Genomic DNA, 26,286 nt, shown 5'->3' with positions numbered 1-26,286 from the left:
CTAGATGTCAACAAAGTTTATGGGTTCTCGCAGGAACCTCTCCATCTGAAGTGCCCTAGTCTTAATTGACATGTCAAGGACCTTCTGATTAAATTCTACCACCAGACCTCCCAATATGCATGGATCAATCTGAAAAAAATACATTTAATCACATTAAACTTATTTATAGAGAGGAAAAGAAGGGGGCAATAAAAGTTATTAACAATGGGTACCTTTTGTTCAAGGAGAACCTTTTTCCTGGCTCCTATGATAGCCTGCAGAGTCTCCTCCAGTGCCTGCTCCTCTTCAGGGGGAAGAGGCTGGTATAAACATAAATTGAAGTCATGCAACAAGCCAAAACTAAGCATCAAGTTAAATACAATATAGCCAGCAGAATAAATTGAACGTATAAAAAACATAGCGTCTAGGAAGAATTATCCTTTACTGACAAGTCAGCTAGAAAAAGGAGACAAAATAAGGTGATCAGGGAACAAAATTCAGAAACATAAAAAGATATTATAATGCAAGTAATTTTAAATATTTAAGTTTCTTTAAAAATGATATCAGACAACGAGAATGACAGGTAGAAAAAAATGATGAAAGTAAGATATGCAGATACTGGAACTGATAAGATGATCAAAATAGTCAAGCCAGGTGGAGAGAGACTTCTTTTTTTTTTTTCCAATGAATCTGTAGAGCCAAGCCAATAGATTAATACAATGGTGTCTTGGATGCGAAGGCATACGTAATAAAAAGAGGGATACTTATGTCCTATAAATGGAGGGAAAACTTAAAAATTCAAGGCTGTCAAATCCGCTAAATTGGAGGCATAAGTATAATGGATACTATTGTACCAAACACAAGCATTTCAGATGGCCCCTAGCACCCTGGATAGGACGAAGACTACGCTGCATTAAACACCTCAAAGATGCTTTTGAAATATTTCTAATAAGTTATGCAGATAAAATAAATCCTCCGCCTTCCCTTCATCTGTAGAAGAGATTAGAAACTGACAAGGAGAATTAAAAGATGCAGCCCAGTCATATAATAATGCCACTAACATTAACATATTCATACCAATTTTTGTTACTTGCTTATAAAAACTGTGCATGTGAAGCTAATATTAGAAATAGCCATGTGATGGATGTATGACATTCCAAGGACGTTAGAGAGCCATCAAAGAAGCGTCACTTACCATGACAGTGGTCACAGTAGCTTTCACCCCTTTATATGCCATGGTCAACTCCACAAACTTCCTTGCTATGCTTTCTAAGTTTCGTAGCCTCCCATTCTCAGCCACCACAACTTTAAAATAGAAAAATCAATCAGTTAATCCATCAGAGCAGCAGAAAAGTAATGTCTCATGTAGCAAGCAAGTTTGAAACACGGTTGAGAGAGAAAAAATAACAAGAATTCCACAATTTGAGGCAAGAGATGTGTAATTGACATGCTCAGGTGAGTGGTACAGTAGCATGCGAATATATAAAAGCAGGCTTATATTCAAGCAAGAAACTGCATAAGCAATGCTAATGTTAGGTTAGCATAGGGCCATCAAATCAAATGATTTGAGATTCTCAGAAGTTACCCAATTAAGGGATCTTATAGAGTTTAAATCAAATAGGGTTGTGAACATATCTAATAGAGCTTAAAATAGTAATAATTAATTGATTTTCCATTTCAAATATTCTGCGGCCAGTTTTGAATAGATTAAATGCTACGTCTCCTCTCTTTGTTACAAGAAGCTTTTTATAGCCATATATTTGAGCCAGCCAAAGCCTACACTATTGTTCTGAAAAGAAGGAAAGAGATTCCAGAACCAACGGGAGGAAATTTTTCCCCATTCTCCATCACCTCAAGACTTGTTAGATACATGAAGTCTAGATTACACATCTTGTTCAGACCAAAGGGATTCACGATTCCTCAAACATTCTTGGAGCAATGGCAATATCATAGATCTTTGTCAAAATCATTAAAACACAGTAAACTAACCATACCAAGGAAATTCTTTGTGATATCTGAAAACTTAGAATCATGACAAATAGCCTGTACGGCTTTTACTCGAGAATCTTGGGTACGGACAAGTCCTTAGTAAATTCTAAAAATTTGGGACTTCTCTTTGTTGCCTCAACAAGGTCAACAATCTGTGACTCAACCTGCTCCAAAACATTAGCTTTTACTGCTGCAATATACAAAGCAGAGGTATAGTTTCCAGAACCTCCGAACAAAGCCAGAGGCACCTGCAGAATGAGTAAGAACCAGCAAGACGAAGCAGAAACTGATCAATGCCAATTATATGGCCAAGCGTTATGCTATTATAACAAAACAAACACACGAAGAAGACCCGGGAATAAAAACCATAATATGAAAACCACAATTATAATAATTATATATAATTCATGAGTAAAGATGTTGGAGAATGAAAGCCGACATATCCGGTTACCTTAATCTTTTGTTCCTCATGCCCTGTTGAATTGGCATAATTTCTTGAGGCCTGCAAACATAATATGAGGAGAAAAATTAAAAACCATGCACCTTATAGCATCAATCCTGAAGCATGACCCGCTGAGCCGAGCGGAGCTGAGCTTAGCTTCCAGAAAACCTGATTCTCATAACAGACAGCACAATTCATTTATTTATAGGCAGAATAGTGCAGGTCCTTAAAAGTAAAATAAATAAGCTTTAAAATCCAATAAATTCAGAAATAGTCAAATAAACGGAAAATGGTCAGATTGGGTTATGGTGTAAACTGAAGATTCTCCTGCAAGCAAAAAAAAAAATTCTCCCTCGTCTAAATAATTTTAGCTTAAGAAAACATAAATTTTAAATCATTAACAAAACTTAGCTGTAAACCAGGAAGTCTTAACTCGTAAGAAACTAAACATTGCAGTAGTACATCGATAGATTGTCGAAGGAAAATTGGGTAAGCGAATGTGAAAGCAAAGAAAGCATTTTCGATGGTTTTAATTCTAATACCAGGTAGTTTGCAGGGGCAGTATGGAATCGGGGAAGCGTCGACCCACTGTGTCGAGAGACAATCAGAGTAGGGATGGCCAAGTTTGTTGAAGAGGGCAATGCCGTGTCTGATTCTGCCAGACAATGCCATTCAGATAAACTTTAATGATCTGAAATCTCACGTTTGTGGTGAAAATCCAGCTCTTCAGGAAACAAAACGGTGATCGGAAAAGTGAAATGAACTAATGAAGACGGAGCCGATCACGGCTTGATGCGCTCCCAGTGTCACACTGAACATATCTTAGTGGGCTGGAAAGCCCAAAAATGTAAAACACTCAAGGGACCCCCAAAAAAAAAAAAAGAAATCATCAACTTGTATATGGATATAAAAACAGTGATTCTCATAATTTTTTTTTGTAGCAAAAAAAAAAAACAGTGATTCTTAATTGGTTTCAAGACAGAGTCCGAAGTTGTGCATTAATGGATATGGGAGCAATTGGACCCAAATTCACTTGGAAAGGGCCGAAGCTTGCTGGTTTCTCTCGTCTATATGAACGTCTTGACAGGGCCTTAGCAAACTCGCAATTCTTAAGCTATTTCTCATATTCATGTTTGAAGGTACTCCCCCACACTCTCTTCTCGGATCATAATCCTATTGCTCTGTTTCTTAGCTTTGGTGGTAATTGTTGTAGAAAACAAAAGCCTTTCCGTTTTGAGGCCATGTGGCTGTCGCATGATTCCTTCAACCATTTTCTTTCTAGCAACTAGTCTAAAACTGGTGAACTAGAAAGCATCCTAGAAAGTCTTCGTAACTCTTTGTCAATCTGGAATAAGGAAACTTTCGGCTATGTTGAGAAAAAGAAGAGAATCATTATGAACAGATTGAAGGGGATTCAAAATTCCACTAGCTACCCACACTCTCATTTTCTCCTTGATTTAGAAAAAACTCTACAAACAGAACTTGAAGACGTGTTGAAATTGGAAGAGTTAAAATGGTTCCAGAAAGCACGCACCGAATGGATTGCCAAAGGGGATAGAAACACTCGTTTTTATCACTTAAAAACTAACATTAGAAGAAGGAAAAATAGAGTTTTAGCTCTAAAAAACTCTAGTGGAACCTGGATTGAGAATGAGGATGAGCTACGAGCAATGGTCATCAATTATTTCAAAGGATTATACCACCCTAATGATTCTGATTTCCTGATACTATGCACCTCCTCTAAATTTCCTCAACTAGACAGATCTAGATTGTCCAGTATGGGTAATACTCCTATTAATGAGGAAATAAAGTCTGCAATTTTTTCGATGGGTCCTTATAAGGCTCCTGGCTATGACGGTTTCTCACCTATCTTCTACCAAGCGAATTGGAACACTGTTGGTGATACTTTATGTGATTTTGTTAAAAGGGCCTTTGAAAATAAAAGTGTCTTGACTGAAACAAACAAAACTCTCATATCTCTTATTCCTAAGGTTGAAAAACCAGGAGTGGTGGGTCATTTTAGACCAATTTCATTATGTACTGTTCATTACAAGTGCATAACAAAGATTATAGCTAGTAGACTGAGAGCTGTAATGGATGATCTAATCTCACCTTTTCAAGCGAGCTTCATTAAAGGGAGAAACATTCAAGATAATATAACTGTGGGTCAAGAGGCCATGCAAATCATGAAGAAAGCAAGGGGAAGGAAGGGTTTAATGGCCTTGAAAATTGACCTAGAAAAGGCTTTGGACCGTATCAGATGGGAGTTCCTTCAGCAAGTATTGTTTGAAGTGGGATTTGACTCTGATTTCATTTCCTTGATTATGAACTGTGTCCAATCTGTTTCTTATAATGTCTTGTGGAACGAGGAACAATCAGAATTCTTTGCTCCCTTGAGAGGCCTTCGACAAGGAGACCCAATATCTCCCCTCCTCTTTGTCTTATACATGGATAAACTCTCCCATGTCATAAGTGATGCCGTGAACAATGGAAGGTGGAAACTGCTATTTATAACTAAAGAAGGACCAGCCATCTCTCACCTCATGTTTGCATATGACCTTCTACTCTTTGGGATTGCTTCTGAAGAGCAAGCTTCTTGTGTCATGGACTGTCTAGATCAATTTTGTGCTGCTTCAGGGGGAAAGGTTAACAAAGGCAAATCTTCTATCCTTTTCTCCCCCAAAGTTAATGCAGCTACTAGAGGAAGAATCAAAGACTTGACTGGTATGAAGGTCTCCACAGATTTAGAGAAGTATCTGGGGTTTCCAATCACCAGAGGGAGGAAAACCACAGATACTTTCAGATATATTATTGATAGGGTTAAGTCCAAACTTGCTATTTGGAAAGAAAACACTCTCTCATTGGCTGGCCGTATTACACTTGCAAAGTCTGTGATCTCTGCAATTCCAATTTATCCAATGCAAGTGTCAAAAATACCTGTTAACATATGCCTTGAGATAGAGAGACTGCAAAGAAACTTCATTTGGGGTACCAGCCATAAATCCCACAGATTCCATCCAATAGGATGGGGGCAAATGGTTTTGCCTAAGCTTTATGGAGGTCTTGGCTTTAAGAGATTAACTTCTCTAAATCAAGCTTTTGGGGCTAAAATAGCTTGGAAGCTCATTACTGGTAGTAAAGGCTTGTGGGCAGAAGTTCTATTCTCAAAATATATGAGACAGAATGAGGAAAACTTGCTAGACTCTAAACCCACCGATTCTGCTCTTTGGAAATTTATTTCACAGCAAAAGGACTTAGTGGAGCAAGGCATGAAGTGGAATATCAGAAATGGGCTCTCTACCAGCTTCTTCAACGATTTTTGGTTATTTCCAGATAAAAAAATCAAAGATATCTGTCTCAGACCCTTGACAAGGAAAGAAGAACACAGCAGAGTTTCTGATTGGGTTAACCACGGTACTTGGGATTTTAATAAATTGGCAACATTAGTCCCTAGTATTATTTTTCAGAGATTGATCACATTGTTGCCTCCCATGGTTGAAGCTGGTGAAGGCATTTTAACTTGGAAAGCAACAACCAGTGGGAATTTCACTTTAAAGAGCGCTTACTATATGCTGGAGGAAGCTCCAATAAATCATTATAGCTCTGTTTACAAAGAAATTTGGAAGTGGAAAGGCGCTAAACGTGTGAGAGTCTTCATGTGGATGGCTTTCAACAACAAGTTACCTACGAATGCATGGAGAAGCTCTTGGTCTTCAACTTCTAGTTTATGCCCCTGGTGCCAGGATGATAGTGAAGATGTAATACATATCTTAAGGAACTGTATCTATGCTAAGAATTTATGGGATCAATTACTCCACCCTAAGTACAAGTCTACCTTCTTTGCTGCTACTTTGCGTGACTGGTTTGCTTTAAACCTTAAAAAGGACCTGGGAATATTTGCTAATGGGTCCTGGAGCCAGATCTGGGGCGTTACTATCTGATGCCTCTGGAAATGGAGAAACAATCATATGTTCGAGGTAAACTATGTAAAGCCTCAGGAACCTGCTACCGTCATCATGCAAAATTGGAAGAAGTATATTCAACTACAGGAGGAACACAGTGCTATTAATTTGAATGTCAACAAATTAGTTTGGACACGTCTTGCTATGGGATGGGTCAAACTAAATGTAGATGGTGCAAGGAGCAAGTCAAAGAGTAAGGCGGGTTGTGGCGGGGTAGTCCGTGACCATAACGGCAACTGGATTATTGGGTTCACTAATTTCCTTGGTGTCTGTAAAGCTTCTGACGCAGAAGAATGGGCAATTTATAGAGGCTTGAAGCTAGCTTGGGAACTCGGTTTGAGAAGAGTCATTCTTGAATCGGATGCCAAGGAACTTCTACAGATGCTTCAAGATGACCAATGCTGTAGAGGGGCCAGCCTTCTTTCCTTCCAGATCCAAAACTTCTTACGCTATCCTTGGGAGCTAAAGTTACAAGCTTTCTCGAGACAACAAAATCAGATTGCTGATGCCTTGGCAAAAGAGGGTCTCTCTAGATCTTTCATTTTGGATTCGTGTCCTCCTTCTTTGCAGATCATTGTGCAGAAAGAGTCTATGGGATTCATTTCCCCTCCTACTTAGATTTCTTCTCTAGATGATGGGCTTTGCCCTCTCATATCAAAAAAAAAAAAAAAACAGTGATTCATCATTACCATCAATTTTTTATTTCTAAATCCATTTTTGAAGTTTGGCTTAAATTACATTCAATTAAAATAATACCTTTTGTCATATTATTACAATAAGTTAAATTCACACCCATACAAATATAGTTTGGTATATTTGCCAAAAAAAAAAGAAAAAAAGAGCATGTAAATCAATGTTATGCCATGCAACAAATGTTATTTATATTAAATTTTATTTTAATCCTTTAATTTTATATAACATTTATGAAAGAGAAATTGAAACCTAAATTATGAATATAAGCCAATTAGATAATCATGTATATAAAAACACGCATCTTTTAGTTTTAAATATAAAAGCTATTTTATAATATAAATGGTCCCACTTCTAACCTAGGAGATTATTATATTTATATTATATGAAAAAAAAAAAACGGTGAGGAAATATCTATTCAGCAAATATGGGGCACTGGAAAATATCTTTGCAGGGAAATGTCGGCGGATTTATCATGATTGGCAATTAATTTTTTAAAAAAAAATTGAAGCCTTGTCACACATGAAAAGACCCAAAAAAAAAAAAAAAAGGGAAAGCTGATAAGCATTGGGTCAGGTCATGATAGGAGTCGTAACGTGCTACGACTTTTATATGTTTTGGGACCTTGACTCTGTTGAAGCTTCTTTCTTCTTGCTTGTTACTAAACCTCAGAAAATTCTCACCAGAGTTCAAACGCTCCGAATTATAAAGACCGAAGAGCTTTCACAGAGATCACCCCAGATACAACTACCCATCTTCTTTCTTCCATTAGGAATTAGCGAAGCTCAGATTAACCCTGTTTCTGCAAAAACCACTATCCCTCTGTTTCTCTCTGTTTCTGTAAAAACTACTCTCTCTGTTTCTATGTGAGGAAACGATGCTGCCGATACTGTTGATGCTGGCTGGAACAGCAATTCCTTTCACGCTGTGCATTCCGCCGATCAGGAACGTCAATCGGTTGGTGGAAACTTCGGAACAGATTGTGAGAGACCAAACAATTCGAGCTTTATATGCCCACTGGTTCTACCCCTGCCTGCGCTTTGCTTGGTCTCATCTCGTCACTTGTTTTGTCTGCAACTCAATCTGAGTCACTCACCCATCTCCTGGTAAACATTAGCCACAACTGATTTTACTTCATGTTTGTTTGTTATCATCTGAGTTTTGTATTGGCTCATCTCAATATGATCTGTTTAGTTTGGTTGTTAACTTCATTGAATATGTAAATCTATTAACAACAACGATGACTCGGAGATATGCAGAGATGTCCATAACATGTAATGCATAGAAAAATATGTATTTGGAAGTAACTCAATTTATCTTCTTTTCTCAAATGGACCAAATCTACCTCAACAATCATCCGCAATGCTGAATAATATAAACTCAAACTATTTAAAATTGCGACAATATGGTTTAGAGTAAACAGAGCACGGATGGAGACCGCTGAGTTGCTTGTAGCCTACCCTACCTACTTGTAGCATATTCACACTAGGGGGAAAAACTGCTAAAACAAGGGGATTAAAAAAAAACCATACTACCTCTTGAAATAAGATTTCATTTGATTTTTTTTTAATCCTAAATATAAGACTCTAATCTACTTTATTTTTTATGTTATTCATTTTTTTAAGATAGTCATTCTAATAATTATAGTTCTAGCCAATAAATTTAATTAGCAAAAATATTTTAGGAAGAATAATACTTATTTATTACAAATAATTAATTTAATTTATTTTCTTAATCTACACAAATTAATCAATTAGTTTTTATATTTAGGATATTTAGGACCGGAGGTGGTATTCATTACCAGAACAAACAACGAGAACTCCCAGAGTCTATGCTACCTCGAAGTTAATTTTTTGTAATGAATGGATATAGTAATGCTCGTGCTTTGAAACCATCCATGATGAAGGTACTTAACCTATGCAATTATTTTAGAAATTATTTGAGGTCAAAATAATAAAAATTGGAAATAAAGTGATTTAAAATTTTATACTACTTTTAGTTCTTATTATAAGAATTCGTTTGATTTTTATTTTAATCCTAAATATCAATCTATTTTATCTCTTATATTTATTTATTTTTTTCTAAGGTAGTCTTAGCCAATTTTGGCAATAATATTTTAGGAAGAATATTATCTATTTATTATAAATAAATAGCTTAACTAGTTTTTTTAATTTTAACTAGTTCTTATATTAAAAACCAGAAGTTGTATTTCCAATCAAATTGAACGTCTGTTTAGCTCTTTATATATATATGTGTGTGTGTATATGTATGTATGTATCAAGTAAGAGAAAGACTTGTGTCCCAAGCAAGTCTTAACTCGTAAGAGACTAAACATTGCCACATTACATTGATAGATTGTGGAAGCGAAATTGGGTAAGCAAATGGGAAAGGAAAGAAACCATTTTCGATTATTTTAGTTGTACCACCTGGGAATTTGGGGGGGCAACGAGGAATCGGGGAAGCGTCGACCTCTGTGTAGAGAGAGAATCAAAGGAGGTATGCCCAAGTTTGTCGTAGAGGGGCAATCCCGGTCTGATTCTGCCGGACAATGCCATTCGGAAAAGCTCGAATATTCTGAATATTTTGCGTTTCTGGTGAAAATTCACCCCCTCAGGCACACAACGGCGATCGGAAAAGTGAAATGAACATGGTGGCGATCCCGGCATGATCTGCTCCGATCGTCAGACAGAACAGATCTTAGTAGGCTGGAAAGCCCAAATATGTAAAACATTCCCCAAAAAAAAAAGGCAAGAAATCATCCATCAATATATCCCTATTAAATAATATCCCCGTATACTTAATTTAAAACGCAGTTAACTAATTTAAAAGAATTAAAAATATTTTAAAAAATATTTTAAAATATTTATATTTATTATTTTTATGCCTCTAGTGATATATATAAACACTTTAAAAAGATTATAATTAAGTAATTTTTTGATTTTCTTAATCTCATCAAATTAGTTAATGAGATCTTATGTTAAGGACAACAATTAGTAGAATCCAAAATTTTACAATTATTCATAAATAGTCGTCTAAATTATTTTTCTTTATGTGATCCCATCTTGAGAATTAATCTTGCGCAGCGTAAAAACACTTAATTTTTTGTTCTTTAATCTCATACAAAATTTCATTTTAATCTATTAAATTTATAAAGTGCTTTGATAGTCTTATAATCTAAACACTTTTAATTTTATTAACAAAAAAGTTGATATATTAAGTTTAGTTTTTTAAAAATAATAAAAATAAATACAAAAAATTATTATTTGAAATTAATGCTGTCAAAGTTACACGACTGAAAGTAAATCCGTTATGAAACTAAGAAATTAAACTAAAATACTGTATGAAGTTAAAAGAATTATAGCAAGTTAAAGATTAAGATATACTTTCGCCCACACATATTTTGAAACGTAGCATTTGAAGTAAAGATAGTTAAGAAATCACAATCATGAATGAGTGAGGAATTTGGCACCATCTTTTTTGCTTTTTCGGGTTTATGATTAGAAATCAGAATCACGGATAAGGGATTTGCTCCCGCCGTCTGTTCTTTTTCTGTGAATTTGGTTAAGATGATATAATTCTAATTTATCAAGACTTAATGCCGATAAAATTATATATTGAATGGTTGATACTTCTCCCAGTAGATATTTAAAATTACATTAATTGCTTTCTAAGAGATTAGCCTCCTTCCACCATCCCCAATTATCATTGGTAATTTAATATTTAAATCGGGAAAAATGTTGAAAAACATCGATGAGATCGCGATGGACTAGTATGGTCCTACTACTTGTATAGGACTGGAGAATATTGCGTTCGTATTGGAGGATATTGCGTTCATAAAGCCTCTTCTAGCTTGTCACTAAACCTTAAAGAACTCTTAGAATGATCAGAGAGAGAGAGAGAGATCGGGCCAGATATAAGCAGCCAGTTTTTTGTTGCTTTCCGTTGGGATATTGAGAGGGAATTCCGAGAAAATAATGGTGCCGCAGATATTGTTAATGGTGGCTGGTACAGCATTTCCTTTCACGCTGTGCATTCCGCCAATTCGGAGATTCAATCGCTTGGTTGAAACTACAGAACAGATTGCGAGGGACCCAACAATTGGAGCTTTATATGCACAGTGCTTCTACCCCCATCTGCGCCTCCTTTACTCTTACTTGGTCACTTGGTTTCTCTCCAACTGAATCACCGTCATCTCCCATCTTCTGGTAATCTTATCTAATGTTTGTCTATCATCTGAAATCTGAGTTTGGTTTTTGACTTCCATGGATATGTAAACATAAGAACAATGAAAGGTGTCCTAATATATAACGCAGACAAAAATATCTATTTCAAAGTAATTCAACTTATCTTCTTTTTTGGACCAAATCTACTCACTATTCATCCGCGCTGCTGAATATTATAAACTTGAACTACGTGATCGACTTAAAGTTGCGACAATATGATTTAGTAAACAGAGCACGTATTAAGACCACCGAGTTCTTTCTAGCCTAGCCTACCTACCTGTGAAAAATTCAAACCGCAAAACAAACCGCTAAAACAGAGGATTAAAAAAATATATATTAATTAATAGAACAAAGAAAACTCGGAAATTCTATGATATTTTCCCCAAGTTTATGCTACTGTGTTGATTCCACACCAAATACCTCAACGCTGCAAACTGGGCATTTCTGGGGGGAAAAAACAACAATAATGAGAAAGCAAATTTAAGAGACGTATAATTCAGAAGAGGGATCTTTAGATGATGAACGTATTGACTGACCTTGTTAATGCTAAGCCATTTACTGATGCATTCGCCATGGTAAACATGCCGGCAGGGTAATTTTATTTGTTGGTCACCTCTTCTATACGTCATCTGACAAATAACGCACCTGCGTTTCCGCGCAATTCGATTGTTAGAGAATATTTAACATGGTAATAGTTGACGAAATTTAACAAGAAAAGGGAAAGGGGCTTGTAGATTGTGATGGTAAGAGATGCACCGATTTGGGTTCATAAGAGTTGGAACGAACTCACGAAAGGATTCATATTCATCGCATCACACCGAGTGAACGAAACATGTTCAAATAAAGACCAAGAATCAAGATCATGTTACCTTTTCCCAAAATTTTTTCTTTTAAATAAGTTTCCAAATTTGAACTTCGAGGTCGGCAGTAAATCAATAAGTTCTTGAGAAAGACCTCGGCTTTGAGTTCCAACTGCCTCACCCAAGTCCAGTAATTCCTGCAAAAAGTTAAAAAGAAATTACCAACTTCGCATATGAATATGCTCTTTTTATTTTCAATCAATATGAAAGTGTGGGAAGATGCATAACTTATGATCTCCCCATTTTCTTAAATCACTTACTATGCCATAGACACATGACATTTGAATGCGAATCAATGTCCGAAAATATGTTAATAAATCATGTGAAACCAAACAAATTTTGACTGCACATCAAGCATGTCAACTTTGACTCTTTCACTAACCTACAGATATAGCAGGGTCCTAAATGCCTAAAATACTTCCCCCAGTTCTTACTAAATGTTACCTTGCCAAGAAAACTGAACATCACAAACAAATGTTTGAAAAGAAATTAAAAATTCCAAGAACATAGAAACTGCATCTTTATATGTCTAGGTTGGTTGCAGCAGCATAATATAGGTAGATTTCTAGGTGCAACGAACCTCATAAGTCATATTATCTGGATCGATGTTGTCTTGCCATATAACCTGCAGCAATGCGGAGAAACAGTAGGTAGATTAGTTCTGAAGAGCAAAATACAAGATGTATATCCTGGTTTCAATTTATCAAATCATAAGTTACAACAACAGCAAGCCTTATCCTACTAAATAAGATTGGCTATATGGATCACATGATGCTCTTGTGCTCTATTAATAACTAAATCCATATCAAGTCACAAGTTAGGAAAAAAAGAAATGTAGCATGGGTCAACCTTATAACATAATTAAGTGCTTGAACTGCAAAATTGATTCTGTATTTTTCTCATTTTCCCCCTTTTCAGCTAACTAATTCCAAGTTATATAGAGCATATTCCAAAGAGGACTCTTTTATCCGTCGGACATCAAGTCAGTTTGGGGAATCAAGTATCATCTTCAAGAAATATATAATTTCTTTCACCCCTCTCTTTCCAGAGAGAAAATGAATGTAACCAGTAATCAAAGATGTCTCCAAATTTTCAAGCGTATAGGTTCCCCCGCAAGCCTTACCGGGAAGCCCTGACATATATCCAAACATAGAAAGAAGAAAGGAGCTGCCAAAGGTTCTTAAATCAGGCACATGAATAAGAAGGCCACCTACCGGAGCACTACTGGAATCATGACGATTTGGGCTGGCTGCAAAACAAAAAAAATTTCATCATATAATCCTCACACTTTTCCAGATAGAATACAATGTAAAACAGCACTCGCATCCCAACTCTAAAAATGAAAGATAAAATACATTCCACATCTACAAAACGAATCCCAAAAGACAAGGTTGCTGTAGCTCCGTTACTTTTCTAATACAAACTAAAACAGCAATTAGATCAGCGGAGAAAAAGAAAAAGAAGCGGGGCAGGGGGACCTTCACTTTAAAAAGTTATGGGTGATTTCAGCTTTACCAGCCCACACCTTTTCCCTGTCTCTCATCTCTCCAGAAACATTACTGTGATGCAAGCCACTAGAAACTAATAAAATATACATATATAAGTTTACATAGTACTCATTTTGAGAGTAAGGAAATTTCCACTGAACGACTTACATTAGGCAACTATATAATATATATAATCTAAATCTACAAAAAAAATTACTATTCATAAGTTATGAGTAATGTCATTCATCTTATACCCCACAATCTAATTTGATGCTAATAAGCTATAAGTGTGACCATAGGGCCATGTGCATAGGAAAGGAAAGCAGGTTTGAGCTTACATTGTTCAGTAATGGTCTGCATCCCATTCACTCCGTCCCCTCTGGATGGAGAGCCTGTTGTGGTGGGCTCCTCAGTGGTCGTTGTTAAAGGATATTCCCACTCTCCCCTGTCGACCTCCAGTCTAGGGAAACTATTATCTTCTTCGTAAGAACCATAATAAGATGCACCATCCGGACCAGACAATCCAAACTTGTAAGGGTTCATGTTCATTGACCAGTATTCCTGACCACCAGCATATGACAATATGCATTATGATATATTATGATCATGTTTAATCGGGCAGAACTATTTGATTAGTGAGAAAAATAAAGCCAATCACAATATATGAGGTCCATGAATAGCTATAAACAAGACATGATTAAAAGTAGAGACAAATGGAATGTTGGTAGATACACCTGCCCCCCAGAATTGCTTGCAATGCAGCATTTGCGATTCAAGTAAACGAATAGTAATTTTACCGCCTTTCTTCTGAATCTTATTGAGTTGACACTCACCTTCCCTATATTCTTACGACGTACACGAATCTCACTAGAATTCTTTGAAGAGAAAAAAAGCATCCAAAATGCTCCCTTGCACTTTAATGTCCACAAACCACTCCGTCAAAAGGATATTTGTGTCGGTATAACATAGGTTGGGATTCGTGCATAATCAGTAAAATCCAAGATGTCTAATGGCTTTGACATTAATTTCATAGGGAGCCTTAGATTCCCATCGACAAACGAAAAAATCCAAAATTCTGCGTAAAATCTCTGGTCTTGGTTCCTGAGGTGATAGATAACAACATACAAGAGAAGACTTCTGCTTTTACTCCTAAAAAATTTCCGGTGAAGTTTGTCGCAAGACCAGGCGTCAATTTAGAAAATACAAATTCAACAAGTACAGTAACAGTACTATCCGCCCTTAAATAAAATAGATCTACAGTTTTCATGCAAAAACAATTAACGTCCAGCACCATGTTATATCGTTAGCATTTATGCGCTTTCAATATATAACTACAACCTGATAAGGAATTGGTCCAGCGTGATCATAATCCACTGGCGGTCCGTCGAAAAACTCCATGAAGCTTTCAGTAGTAGTATATGGAAAAACAGGGTTGATGTAATGCAGCTCCATCGGTCTACCATCATTCATCTTGAATCAATACTTCAACGACAACAGGACAAAGGAAAAAGAGCAACCTGCATATGATGTAAATCACCACACGCCAGACTAAAAAAATTAGTAAAGGAAATAAATGAGTAAATCCGGGATTCTCATCCTCAACTATCAAATTTCGTTTTCCAGGAACAAATTCGTCAAACAGAAACCTTCCAGTAGAAATATTATCCGTGACCGTGAGTGGAACTCACAACTTACACACCACACAAGATTCTCGCCTTTTCTTCCTCTCTATCTTTCTTCCTTTCCTTTTATTTTCCCGCACATTACTCAGAAAACTGACACGCAAGACGACAAAAACTTCATCATTAACATTCTAGACTGCAATTTCGTCAGATTTTTTTCATCGGTAACCAAAAACGGAGCCAGAAACGAAAGAAGATTTACGTCTCATTTTACCTTAATCTGCAGTATCACATTCCAAAGAGCCGCGAAAATCCAAGAAGGAAGGAAACGAAAGTCAGAGAAACAAGGAGCATTCGAGCCAAGAGAAACGGAGAGGAAGAAGGGACAATGTTGAGTAGAGAGATTGGGGGCAGAAAAAAGCAGCAGTGTCTGTGAGGCAGGGCCTAGAGAGAGAAAGAGTGGGAGAACGATAGAGAGGGGCGTGTAATTATTTTATTATATATGTCCCTCCCTGGCGTTTTCTCTGTTTTATACTTTTATTTATTTGTTAGGATAAATATCAAATCAATTATATTTTTTTTAATAAGAAAAATCTCGGGAACGGGAATCCAACGCTTTTCTAAATTCTAACTTTCTAACATGAGTTTTTTAAAAAAAAAAAAAAAAAACTAGTCCGGTTTGTAATTTTGTTTTTTTCTCTTTAAACCAATGGGAAAAAAAAACTCTCATAGCCTAAACTATTTATAGAAAAAATGAACCTCTAAGCTCATATTTAAGGGAAAAAAATTGTTTCATAGTAAATTGGACAAATCAATGTGAGGGAATGACTTAAAGAACTAATAATACTCAAATCTGTCAGATTTGGTAATACAGAATTATAGGTGATTTTATCGCAAATTAAAAAATATAATCTACTAAGTTCTGTTTTAAATACTACCTTCGATCCTATTTATAAGAGCTAATTGACTAATTTGAAGAGATTAAAGAAAGAAGTTAAGTTAGTTATTTATAATAAATAAATGTTTTTCTTAAAATATCCTTACTAACCAATACATAAATATCAGAGATAAAATGGATTAAGGTCTTATATTTAGGACCAAAAAAGTAGCCTAATAAGGTCTTATATTAAGGATTGGAGGTAGTATAAATATTAATTTGTAGTGTAATTTACATTACAAAATATAAATTAACTCTTATATTTAGGACCAAAGATAGTATAATTTATAGTATTTGAATTAGTATCAATACCTCCAATCTGTCTAATTTGGCAATAGTAAATTTTATGTGATTTTATAAAAAGAAATATACAACATAATCGATAATTTATTTAAAAATGCAGCATAAAAAGTGGTGCTATTATTTATAAATCGTTAATATTGTGGCTTGTATTAAACTTTATATAATATGGAATATAGATATGTCTGATTAAAAATGAATTTTATCTTGTATAATAAATATGGTTGCAAAAAAAAAAAACTGCTAGCAACAAAATGATTGCATCGAAGCAGAATGAGATATTACCCTAAAATATATTATTATTATTACTACTACTACTATATTTTGCCATTATTGGCGTGATAAATGGTGATATTGATTTAACAATTTGCCATAATTTGTTTGAGCGCAACATTATTTAAATATATGACTCTTTAATATTAGATATCAAATAATTAAATAAAAATAAATTGTATATTATACTTCATGTGGTTTTTAATATAAAAGTTAGCAGATTAAAAAAATTAGTTACGTTAGTTATTTGTAATAAATATGTATTGTTTTTCCTAAAATGCCTTTACTAAATAAGTGTATTAGCTAAAATTACTATCTAATGAAATCTTTAACATGTACAGCCACTACAAGGATTATCTTAGAAAAAATAGATAAAGATGAAAGACAAAATAGATTACGATTTTATATTTAGGATCAAGTTGACCGTTAAATTAGCTCTTACATTAAACATGGAATGCAGTAAAATAGAGAGGTTATTCAATCATCCCACTTATACATGCATTTCTTTTTCATAGGAAAACAAGGGAAGAATCACTGTATGATATTTCAAAGGAGGAATTTAAAGCCCGATAACAACCAAAAACACATACAATAACAAATTTCTATATAGAAAATGACAATAAGTTTTTATTACTCACTTATCAGTAATTAAATTCCTTTCTTAAAATACAAATAGTAATTCTTCCTATAATATGAGCACAAACATATTCCAATATAAGAACCTTAAATAACTACAATGTCATGCATTTAGACGTGGATTCTTGAAATGGTGGTGAAAAAAATAGATTCTCACATGTTGTAAATGTAGGAGTTTGATAATTAATTTATAAAGATTAAAAAATTAGTTAAATTAGTTATTTATTTAAAAAATATCTATATTATTTTTTTCAAAGTTGCTATAGCAATAATTTTCATTGGAAACTACTCCCATTGTAGGGAAAAAAAGCCTTTTAATACCTGTAATTGGCACAGAAAATTTAGGAAAAATTGTAAATTTAAAAAATAAAATAGATTAATGCTTTACATTCAATCAAATTTATTTACAAATATAATTCTTATAGTATGTGGATATGGGAGAGACCGTAAATGACAAAAAGAAACTATAATAATGAAAGCAGGCCAAAACAGTGGCAAAAACATGCGACGTGCATGGTTTTGTCTGTATGCTTGTGAACCACAGGGAAAAGGATTTTTAAAAGAAAACAAGGTGTTTAACTTTTTGTAGACTGATCTACTGTTGCAAAACCTACTAGCAAATCAGGAAACAAAATAAATAAAAATAAAATACTATATTTGCGTGGAATTTATTCATAGCAAGTTAGGTGAGCAAAAGCTGCAATAGTTTCTTCCCCCAACTTCTTTCGGTCCAATTATCTTCAACTCACGATCTGCCATTAGATTTTCTTCACAGGAATCCAAACATGTCGGCCTTTTTTTTTTTTAAACGTGTGTGTGTGAGTGTGTGTGTGTGTGTGTGTGTGTGTGGCTGGGAATTGATAAGAATGCTTGCTTTAATATTATTGTGGCGGTTCAATGAGTTGCTGTTTGCCTCCATGATTTTGGGTCATTTGATTATAGTATATCATACTAATTTTTTTTGCCAACATATTATATTATATTAATTAAATTGAGATATAAATAATAAATAACCAAGACTACCTGTCCTCTTTAAAATGTTTGAAACACTAAAATCAAATGAAGATTACTAACTAATTATAAAACTTCCTTACTAATTAATCAAATTCTTCCAACAAATAAAATTTATTAAGAATAATTCCTTATATTTTACGGGATACCTAATTTTATTAATTTATGTATAGCTATTATTACGTATTTATAATAAAGACTGGAGGGAGCAACACCCATAATATATTTATCTTTGTTTAATTATTATCACAGCATCATGCGTTACTAGATAAGTAGCAAACGCATTGAATGGATGGCCCCATACACATACTAGGCTTTTAAAAAAAGCGTAAAAAAAACATAAAAAAAAAAGAATACCAAATAAAGTTATTGACCGAGGTTTTTTAATTAATAATCTATTAAAAAACTTAGCTATTAATAGAGCAAAATGATATTATGTGATCCATATAACTGACACAACTATCAAGATAATGTTTTGTTGTTATTGTTCACTTACTCTGGTTATGTATTTCTTTACTTACAACATTGTTGTGCTAAAACAAGCAAGGATAAAAAGGAATAGAGGTGAATGCATGGGTGAGTAATACTACCTGCAATTCTTAATATAAGATCTCGTTTGATTTTTATTTTGATCCTAAATATAAGGCCCAAATTCACTTTGTCTATAATATTTATACATTTTTTTCCAAGGCAGTTTTTTTAATAATAGTAATTTTAGCCAATACACTTGATTAGCAAAGATATTTTAAGAAAAATAACACTTATTTATTACAAATAACTGATTTAACTCATTTCCTTAATCTTCTCAAATCAGTCAACTGATTTTTATAATTAGAATCGGAGATAGTATGAAGTTATGGACCATGGGACCAAAGAAGAGCTTCATATATAAGCAAGCAAGGAATTGTGTATTTGAAGGCAATAATAATCATAGGGGTTAGGCTTTAGGGAGAGCCAGAGAGACAAGTCTCTGAGAAAATGCAAAGAGACACACATGCACACAGATTAGGACAGAGAGGGGATTGGCCTAAATTAGAAGAACAGGCGGTCAAAAATGCGCAAAAGATCATCAAAGCAGAAGATCAAATTGGTATTTCTGCATCATACACAGACATGTCGCTGTTTTGATAAAGCATTTGCACAGAAGAAGCATTTTTGGTTGGGTCTACTTCTCCAAAGTTAAAGAAGGGAATCCCACTTTATTATTAATCCCAGATTTGGAATCATAAGGTGTCCCTTCACTTAACTATTATGGTAAAGAATATTTTAGCTGATTTTAATGGCCTTCAATTGCGTAAATTAACGACTGATAATGTCTTTCATTTCTAAATATTTGACGATAAAATTCTTTAAAAAGTAATCCTCATTGTTTTATAGTACTACTTCCAGTCCTTAATATAAGAATTAGTTGACTAATTTAAGTAGATTAAAAAATTTAGTTAAGTTAGTTATTTGTAATAAATAGATGTTGTCTTTCCTAAAATATATTTGCTAATCAAGTATATTAGTTAGAACTATTATTATTACAAAGACTATCTTAAAAAAAGAGATAAATATGAGAAACAAAGTGGATTAAGGTTTTATATTTAAAATCAAAATAAAAATTAAACAAATTTTTATATTAAGAACATGAGGCAGTACTATATGTTATTTTATTAGTGAAATAATAATGAGTTTAATCAATATGAATTTTATTATATCAGATTACACAAGTTATCCGCGTATAACTTGGAATTCAAGAAGATTTTGTATAATTCAACCAATATTTTAATATCTAAAATGAGTATCTTCAAAACAAATAATAAGGATATTATAACAATAATAAAACTAAGAATTTCAAACCAATATTTAAAGAAAAGAAAAAGTTACCCCCTATTTTTCTCTCCTTCATTCTCAAGTTAGTCAAACTACATTTTAGACACATGAATTTCATTTAAAGTTTACCATATGTGACACGACAACAAAGTTTATGAAGACTAAATAAAAAGTTTAAAATTCAAAAGCCAACAACCCAAATGATCTCGCTCCCAAAAGAGTCGTGAATCATGAGTTAGAACAGTGAAGCCAGTGCTTCTGTTTTGATTTGAAGTTATAAATTTTTAAAAAGATATGTATATATAATATTCCAGCTTTGTTATCTCTATTCTTGTCATGAACACGCTTCAATATTTTACATTTTTATGGAGAAAAAAATGAAAGGAAGTATGAACATATCAGATATGCTAGATAAGATGAAGAATAAAGCTATGTTAGGGGGAAAAAATTAAAGCTCCTTAATATATATATATATATATATAGAGAGAGAGAGAGAGAATATTTCTCAAAATTATCCAAAAAAGTGGATGCAAGTGACAGTAATTTTGATTCTGGGACATAATCCCATAGAATAAAATTATTAAAAAAAAAATCTGCCGGAGCAATTTGTCAAAATTCTCAGAAAACTTCAGATTTTCATGATCATCTACACACTAAATATGAATCAGAAATCTTCAAGTTTAAGCACCACCGGATCCATACTTCTTCCCGAACACTAATACCTGTAGCTTGTCATAGCCGGCAAGCACACCGGCTCCGGCGACGGCACGGAGGATGTTAGCCCCAGCTCCCTTGAACAAGGACTTAGCTCCCTCATTCTTAAGAATCTGAGCAAATGCATCCATGGAACTCTTGTACTTGACTGCTTCACCAGAGGTCATCATCATCCTTCTCCTAACAGTATCAATGGGGTATGATGCTAGCCCTGCACCATTGGTGATGAGCCATCCCAGTGCAAAGCTAGCAAAGAAGCTATCCTGCACTCATTGAACAAAACAGCTAGCATGCTTCAGGGTTTCATCAAATAATTTTGTCAACAAAAAAGGAATCTTGTGGTGCAATTTGGGATATGAATCTCATGCACAATTAACAGTCAAGTTCCTTTATGTCAGCCTTTCTCTGAATGAACAAACGTAGAAGATGTAATTTGCATATTCAGAACAGATAACAGGACACCTATGTTGCACAAGGGGAGGTACGAAATAGATTACATTGTTCAGAACATAGAAGACAAGTTTGTCAGCATATACTTAACATAAAAAGAGTTTGTTTTAAGAATCCATCCAACAATTAAAACAGATAATGGACCACAGTGATGTAATATTCTTGACATGATCTCGTTGTTGATGAAACATCATAAAAGCCGTAACATAGTACCATGCAATGTCGTTCAGGAAAAGAATGGAGTGAGAAAACCAACCTGTAACTTTCCAGTCAAGAGAACTGGCTTCAGAGAATCGTACATTCCAAAATAAAGACCACGATACACAATGATTCCCACACATGAGATGTTGAAGCCACGGTAAAGGCCAGCAACACCATCAGAAGCTAAGGTCTTCTTGTAGACATCAACAAGTCCATTGAATTGCCTTTCTCCTCCACCCTTCTTAGCTGCCTTTGCATCATTTGCCAGACGGGTTCGAGCATAGTCGAGGGAGTAAACAAACAATAGAGATGAAGCACCAGCAGCTCCTCCAGAGGCCAAGTTGCCTGCAAACCATTTCCAGTAACCATCCTTGTCCTTCCTGAAATTGAAAAGTCTCTTGAAGTAGTCCTTGAAAGCAAAGTTCAAGGCCTGCAGGTAGAATTTGAGTACCTTCTTTAGCATCACAGTTCATCAGAACAAAATTGCCAAGAGTGGTAAGTCAATGGCTGACCTGTGTGGGGAAATAACGGATGACATTGGCAGTGTTACCTCTCCATAGGGAAGCAACACCTTCAGATTGAATTGTTCGGTTAAAACAATCCCCAATACCCTTATAGGGCTCAGAGAGCCTACCGGCTTTAATCATCTCATCTTGATTCTGTATCAGAAGTTTGACACGTTCAATGGGAGCAGCAGCAGTTTTTGATACAGCAGCGGAAACTCCACCCATAAGAAAGTCCACAACGAAATTTCCTTTCTCAGCTGGAGCAGCAACAAAGATAGGTGAGCCTGTTGTCGCAGAAATAGAGGAGATTTCAGTTGCTGGTCTACATGCTGGCATTGATGGATACTGAAGTGCAGCATTTGAGTAATTCCCAAATGATCGTCTTTGGTAAAGAGCAGGTCGACTGAAACTGTTATCATGACTTTTAATATCAGCAGAAAGACCAGATTGGAGATGGAATTGGCCAGCGACCTTTTGTATGACGGTGGGGTGATGAACCTGATCAACCATGGCGACTGCCATGAAGAAAGTAAGTAAACAATGTCAAATAATGTCTGATAAATTGATGAATTACATTGATTTGGGACATGAACTTTCACAACAATCAAGATAGAGGGAAAACAAAATCACCAAGCATGCTTTAATAATACATAGGAAATAATTATTCAGACAGAAACAACAAAATTAATCGTAAGACAAAGCGTGAAACAAGAATTACGAGGATGTAGACCGCCACATATTAAAATTTCCAAAAAGCTCCTCTGAGAACAAGATATGCTGATGTTAGAAATCTGTGATCATTGAAAAAATATATCATACATGTAACGGCCACCAAGATCTAATCAGTTCATACACATAATCTAAGCTCAGAATGTAAATAAAATCCCAGATATTCAATGATATTCATCCACAAGAACCAGAAGGAAATGCAAGTGAGAAATCATGCGGATCAAACAGTTAACGATCCTCTCAGTCCAAAAAAAAACAGTTAACGATCCTCGAAACAATAGTACACAACAAGGGACAAAAAACAAAACCCAATAAAAAAAAAAACTGAAGAACGAATGTTCTACCTAAAAACGATAGCCTCCTGCCTTGAGTATAATCAATGAGATATGTAAAAGAGTGAATTTGAGGAGAAAGGAATGGGATAAATATATGACACAAGAGAGTGAAAACCAAAGAAGAAGATGGGATGCTTAATTTACCAAAGAAAATGGTGGGTGGCTACGCGAATTCCTCGGAGACGCTCTTCGCCTTTCGCAGGGTTGAATATTGCGAAAGGTGTGGGATGTGAATGTAGGAGGAAGAACAGGAGGGAGTTTGTGTGGAGGAGGCAATGTTTTGAACGAAGCAACAGTGCCTTTTTATGGTCACTGTGATGGTGGGGCCCATAGCTTGGGGCCTCGACGCTTGTGATTGGCTGAGCTGGGAGGTGTGCATGTTCACGTCAGTATCGGATCGGGACTTTGATCAAATTACACTACGTAAACCCAAGTATATTGGATTGTAACTGTACGTCGATATACATTTATACTTTCTTTTTTCTTGGTATATTATAGTATATGCAACTACATGAAATCTATAAATCAACATGAAACCATAATATTCATAACTTAGTTATAAAATATTATTTGTTTCAGATTCTGTGTTGTGTGATGGTATATACGCATGTTTATATATCTAAAGCCTTAAACAAGATACTCATCTCTCAACGATAACCAAGTCAATGTTTGTTAATTACATCACGTCTCTTTCGGCTCTTCTGATTAGGCCCAGGCATGCGTGTGTGTCAGGGAGTGTTTGAATTAGTTGCTCGAAGGTGATTTTATATATAAATATATGAGGAAAATTTTGTCTCAGTTTAAAATGAAAATACTTCTAAAAAGCTGAAACAAACTCCCCTTAATAATGTTATACCTCTTTTGACCCGTAATATAAGACATTAGTTAAGCTTTTTCACGAATTAAGGAGTGTTATTTAAGTCATTGCATGTGTTGTAAATTCATAAAAGTTATATATTTTATTATTATTAAAGAATGTTATTAAAAAATTCTCTCTGCTTTCTTTTGCATTTAAAACTTTCTCTCCTTATAATAAAAGGTAAAAGTGGGAAAATATCAGTGGTTATATATTTTGGACCAAAAATTTTTTTATAAAATTTTGTATATTTTGGGCCTGAGAGAGTATATATAAGTTTTTTAGTTGCTATATCCTTTCATTCGAAGTATTATTAGACATTAAATATAGGTATCTCTTATTCAAATATTAGTTCGTCATGTTACGAAGAACTAACCATTTTTACTAGACTTAATTCCTATTGGTTGGGAGTATATATAAATTACTTAAATCATGATTCTTGAAAGCACAAAGAACTGGATGTATTTAAAAATAAAACAGAAGAAGAATCTAATGTTGGATTTAATGAAGTCCATTCAATGGATTGATGCCCAAGCCCATTGCAAGTGGGTACAAATCAGAACATAGAAGAGTATGAATTAGTGTATTTTAAGTATATGCAAAATACCCATTTATTTAAAAGGAAATTGTATAAAATTAAAAAAAACAGTTGGGAGACATTTTTATATGCATATGGGAGAATTTTCACCTCTATACCATAACATATTCAAGGGCGAGTCTTCTGTTAAAAGAAATTGATACATCTGAAGTAATCTAATTGAAATAATTTTGTTAGCATAATATTTCTATTAACTCACAAATCTTAACCTTATTTAATAGAAATTAAACTCTTTTGTTCCATCCAGCCACAATCAGTAATATACTTTTGAGAATTTTTTTATAATTTTTAGATAACATTTAAGTTGGATGATAAAAAAGAATAATTAAAATCTATATTTCAATATGATCTTTTTGGTTAATGAAGCACTTGTTGTAACCGAGAAAAAAAAGTTAAACCAAGAAAAATTATTCTAATTAATTTAATTCATTACAAATTAGTATGATATTTCATCTTAAATAGGCTATACGGTTAATCAAAATAAATATAAAAAATTAAATTTAGGTGACTCAATTGAAATTTTATAAAAGACAAAAAATAATAAAAGGGAAGAGATTTCATTCCCAATGACTTCATCTGGAGAGGTCCATACAAAGTAGTGAAAGTACGGTGATGTTTTGAGTATTGTCAGAGGAGTTTGCCAAAATTACTAAACTGCCACTGAAACTGTATTACTTCAGCCGAGACGACGGATTTCGCTCCCCACTTTACTTCCTGCGAAACAGCGAATCTGCAGATAGATTGTCGTCCTTAGCAGCGCAATGTCTCAAGCCAGTGGCCAGGTCTTATAAATATTATCAATTTCTCTTCCATATTCAAAACTTCGTCTTTTATCTCTTTGTAGCTTTAATCTTTTTATCTGCATTTTTTTTACAAAAGATACTATTCATTGCTCATTAGCCTGTTTCTGTAAATGGGCTTCCTACAAAATTTGTGTCTTAAGTTGAAGTTTGATTGTGTTGATGATTCGTTTTGGGCGTCTCCTTCTCCATCTTCCATCGTTTATCATCTTCTTTCTGTGTGCCTCCGTGAAAAATCCATCCCTGGTTGTTTCTTTCGTCGTCCAAAACCTAGGCCCTTCTTCACTCGTTTAAAGCCAATTTCATACGACCCGTGAGAAAACCCACGTCTGTACTCTTCGCGTGAGCCGTCACTTAGTAAGGTCCGTTTATCTATCGTCTTCCAATAATCTTGGCGATTGTTGTGATTTTTCATTGTGCTGGTCTTTTACAATACCCCGTTTTTCATTGTTTTGGTGCGAAGCCCAATTTGGATAAATTGATGTAATGTTATCATTTTTTGGCCAACAATGTTATTTAGTTTTTCTTTCCCTCCCCTTTTGAGGTATCTGGGAAGGCTGATTTGTTTGTACTGTCAGTTTTGTAACTTAAAAGAAGGAACTTTATTGGTAGCATGAATGTGCTATAAGCTGCATTTCCCCTTTTTCATGTGTTTGTATGCATTTGCCTCTGCACCTTTCAATTGAATTGTTGCTGCTCAATGAACTGAATTTTGGAGCCAAGTTAGTTTCTGCTACGCACTCAAAACTTTGCTAAAGATTTGGGAATCAATATCAATCATTATAAATTTAGAAGCGACAGGAAGCCGCATTTTTCATTGATCGCTGAACAATGTAACTTCCCAGTATTGAATCTGGTTGACTCACTAATT

At 34.6% G+C, this 26,286-nt stretch overlaps 2 protein-coding genes and 1 pseudogene across 2 annotated transcripts; all 3 read right to left on the bottom strand.

Moving 5' to 3' along the window:
* On the bottom strand, positions 1–9,617 carry LOC114739822 (ATP synthase subunit O, mitochondrial-like; annotated as a pseudogene).
* A 1,825-nt stretch (positions 9,618–11,442) lies between these two features.
* Positions 11,443–15,657, bottom strand: LOC114739832 (E3 ubiquitin-protein ligase BIG BROTHER-like). Its single transcript, XM_028927911.1, has 8 exons — positions 15,529–15,657; positions 14,971–15,126; positions 13,971–14,193; positions 13,360–13,394; positions 12,726–12,770; positions 12,155–12,282; positions 11,822–11,930; positions 11,443–11,729 (listed from the first exon to the last, which is right to left on the bottom strand). Exons 2-8 carry the CDS (start codon positions 15,100–15,102, stop codon positions 11,679–11,681), a joined length of 723 nt encoding a protein of 240 aa, XP_028783744.1. The 5' UTR covers positions 15,103–15,126; positions 15,529–15,657; the 3' UTR covers positions 11,443–11,678.
* Positions 15,658–20,906: 5,249 nt separating this feature from the next.
* LOC114739813 (ADP,ATP carrier protein 1, mitochondrial-like) lies at positions 20,907–22,607 on the bottom strand. Its single transcript, XM_028927891.1, has 3 exons — positions 22,104–22,607; positions 21,647–22,021; positions 20,907–21,203 (listed from the first exon to the last, which is right to left on the bottom strand). The coding sequence occupies exons 1-3, from the start codon at positions 22,605–22,607 to the stop codon at positions 20,907–20,909; spliced, it is 1,176 nt and encodes a 391-aa protein (XP_028783724.1).
* Between the last annotated feature and the right edge of the window lie 3,679 nt (positions 22,608–26,286).

Source organism: Neltuma alba, unplaced genomic scaffold (assembly GCF_004799145.2).
Source record: "Neltuma alba isolate B1F8T4 unplaced genomic scaffold, ASM479914v2 tig00000493_pilon, whole genome shotgun sequence".
NCBI classification, from domain to species: domain Eukaryota; kingdom Viridiplantae; phylum Streptophyta; class Magnoliopsida; order Fabales; family Fabaceae; genus Neltuma; species Neltuma alba.
This window is presented reverse-complemented; position numbering and strand designations above follow the sequence as displayed.